Here is a 2,704-nt window from a genome sequence, read left to right as displayed (position 1 = left end):
TCGCTCGCTCGCTCGCTCGCTCGCTCCTGCCGGCCTCCCGCTCTCTCCCACCGCCCACCCTCTCACTCCACTCTCTTTCGGGCTGTCTCTATTCTACGACATCGTCACTCTTGCGCGTTTTTCCTTCCATTTATTTACGGCTAGCCAGCCGCGTTTCCGCGCAACTCAAATTTTGGCTAGAGTATGTGCCTGCTGGGGGATCATCTGCCCCCAGCAGGCGTTTGATCCAAATTTCCCTACTCTCTCCAGTATGTTGCGAGGGCTGCCCTCGCGCCTCGGCGCCCGAGAACGAACGATTTATTGAGTTACGGCTTTGTACGCGGCAGTCAGGAGGTTGGTCAGGTAAGTAAGCCAGTCTGTGTAAAGCGTTTAGTAAGAGATTAAGGACTAGGTCCAGCCCTACCCTGGGTGAGCCAGATCTGACGTTTTGTATCTGAAAGTATAGAGATGGGAGTGAGGTTGAACCGGACCCAATCAAAGTCGGCGGGTTTCGGAGGGGGGGGGATATGACGAAAAACGGCGGGCGCATTTGGGCACATGACTGGGAGAACTCTGTGGTGGACCCGCTGGGCGAAAGGAGCTCGCAGACCGTTGCAGCCTCACGATGTCATTGAGCGGAGCGAGTGCGAGCGCGGCGGCCAAGCAGCGGCACCAGGAGCAGCGGCGAGCTGACACGAGCGCGCTCGTGACATCGCGTCAGATCCGTGTTTTCTCGTCTACCGCACCTTTTCTTTCGAGAATTGGTCCGCTCATCGCATGGAGGCCTCTCATGCGAATCTTACCGCCTTACGGGCAACCCGAACTCCCACACACGCCAATACACGCGCTTCCGGCGCCCTGCATGACCCTCTCCACGCACACCGCGTGAAAACTGCACGTACGTCCCCGCGCGCACGCAAACACGCGCAGCGCCATTTCAGAGCTGTGCCATGTGCGTCTGCTCTGTGCTGGCACCCCATGGCTGTCCCGAGCCGCCCGCACCAGCCACGCGCCTCTCGCACCACCAGAGCCCGGCGCACGACCACTCACGCCGCGACGCGCGCGCCGCAGTGCACCTCTCACTGCAGTCTGCGCCCACTGCACAGGCGCCTGCACCTTCTTCAGGCACCATGCCGCACCGGAGCGCGACGCGCCCGGCAGGACGCTTCACCGCGAGGCGCGCGCGGCGGCACGCCGCGCGCGCAGGCCACCGAGCACGCGCTCCGTTACCCAAGCAGGGCTGCTGTGCAGACTGCATGCAGCCTGCACAACAGCCCTGTTCTGAACCATTCAGCCCGCGTGCTCCGCTGCGCCCCTGCCGCCTCGCGTCCTGCACTGCACGAGGCGCGCGCGTGGCACGCTGCGCGCGCGTGGCACGCTGCGCGCGCGCTCCGCCATATCCGTTCAGTTTGCTGTCCAGTCTGACTGCACACAGCACACAGCACATGCAAGGAACCCCCACCCAAGGTACATGTGCACGCCGCGCAGTCCCCGCACAGCGATGCAGCCCGCACCCCGCGACAGCCCTACGTAGAGCCAGCCTGCCTCACGTCGAGCCCGCGCATGCCGCACGCAGTACTGCTACTTGTGCGCACTGACCACTGTATTAACCTCGGTATTTCTTGTTTGCCACAAAAAGAAAACAAAAAAGTCAAAGACTTCGCCGCGCCTCCTCGAGCAACGCCCCGACACCTTCGACCCCACCGAAAAAGAAGGGAGAGTGCGCGCCACTAAAAATATTCTGCCGAAATTCTTACGACAAACGGCCTGTCCCAAAAAGAATTCCAAGAAAGAAAAACACGGAACCCCTATGGAGAACGCCGAGGCTTTTTTTGCTGACAGGAAAGAAAAAAACACCGCGGGGACCCACTTCCCCCCTCCCCCCCCGAGGTTCAGAAAATAAAAGAAAAACAGCCGAACCCCAGTAGGTATAACGCCGAGTGCCGGACCACCAGGGGGCAAGTGTGTGTAGCACCTTCGACCCCGAAATGAAGGTCGCCACGCAAAACCGGGCGCTAGGAGAGGTGAACTGAAGGCTGAGACAACGGAGGCCGAGCCTGAGTGGGCGCCCGCGCGCCCCCACACAGGCAAGCCTCTGTCCTTCGGCCCACTCCGGCGATCGTCCGTGGGCGGCCGCGGACAACATGGGGCCTAATCAATTCCTCCCTCAACACCCGACCCCACTCTAGGGACAGCAGCGCGCTTCTCATCCCGGAGAGGGAAGGAGGGGGGGGGGGGGGGGGAAATCAAAAAACCAAGGCAGGGAGTACCCCCCACGGACCCGAGTCGGGGGGAAAGCGAGACCAGAGATTCAAGGGGAACTTTATCACCCGTCCAGGAGCCCCCCATTAGGGAGCGACCCCCGGTTCAAAACTAGGCTTCCCGACAGGGCAGGGAACCCCCAGCGCGCAGGCGGGGCCCACGGTAGCCTCGTGCAATACCCGATACCCAAAGCTGGGGGAAAAGCCCCCCCCCCCAAGGGGGACCAATGACGGGGGGGGGAAAATAATGTCTTTCCCAGGGGAAAAACAATTTTTTTTCTCGGCTTGGGGGAAATTTTTTCGGTTGCCACCTTAAGGTCCGCCGTCCGGGCATGGGAAGGGTCGAAATAACCCCCCGAACTTCATTCAAACATTCAAATCCAGGTAACGTGGTTTAAAAACCCTCCTCCTTTAGAAGGACCCAAAAGCCGCAAAATTTTGTCGGCCTCCAATGCTCCCCGATG

General features: G+C 60.7%; 1 protein-coding gene across 1 annotated transcript in view; it reads left to right on the top strand.

Moving 5' to 3' along the window:
• The window catches only part of EMIHUDRAFT_236388 (hypothetical protein), a gene marked incomplete at both ends in the record, with an annotated part of 1,985 nt that extends 1,805 nt beyond the window's left edge, over nucleotides 1-180 (top strand). Inside the window, one exon of the mRNA XM_005779215.1 lies at nucleotides 145-180. Coding sequence (XP_005779272.1) covers nucleotides 145-180 — 36 coding nt within the window. The remainder of the gene's footprint in view (nucleotides 1-144) is intronic.
• Between the last annotated feature and the right edge of the window lie 2,524 nt (nucleotides 181-2,704).

Source organism: Emiliania huxleyi (assembly GCF_000372725.1).
Source record: "Emiliania huxleyi CCMP1516 unplaced genomic scaffold EMIHUscaffold_234, whole genome shotgun sequence".
Classification (NCBI taxonomy): domain Eukaryota; phylum Haptophyta; order Isochrysidales; family Noelaerhabdaceae; genus Emiliania; species Emiliania huxleyi.
Note: the sequence above shows the minus strand (reverse complement) of the source record. Positions and strands in the feature narration are given on the sequence as shown.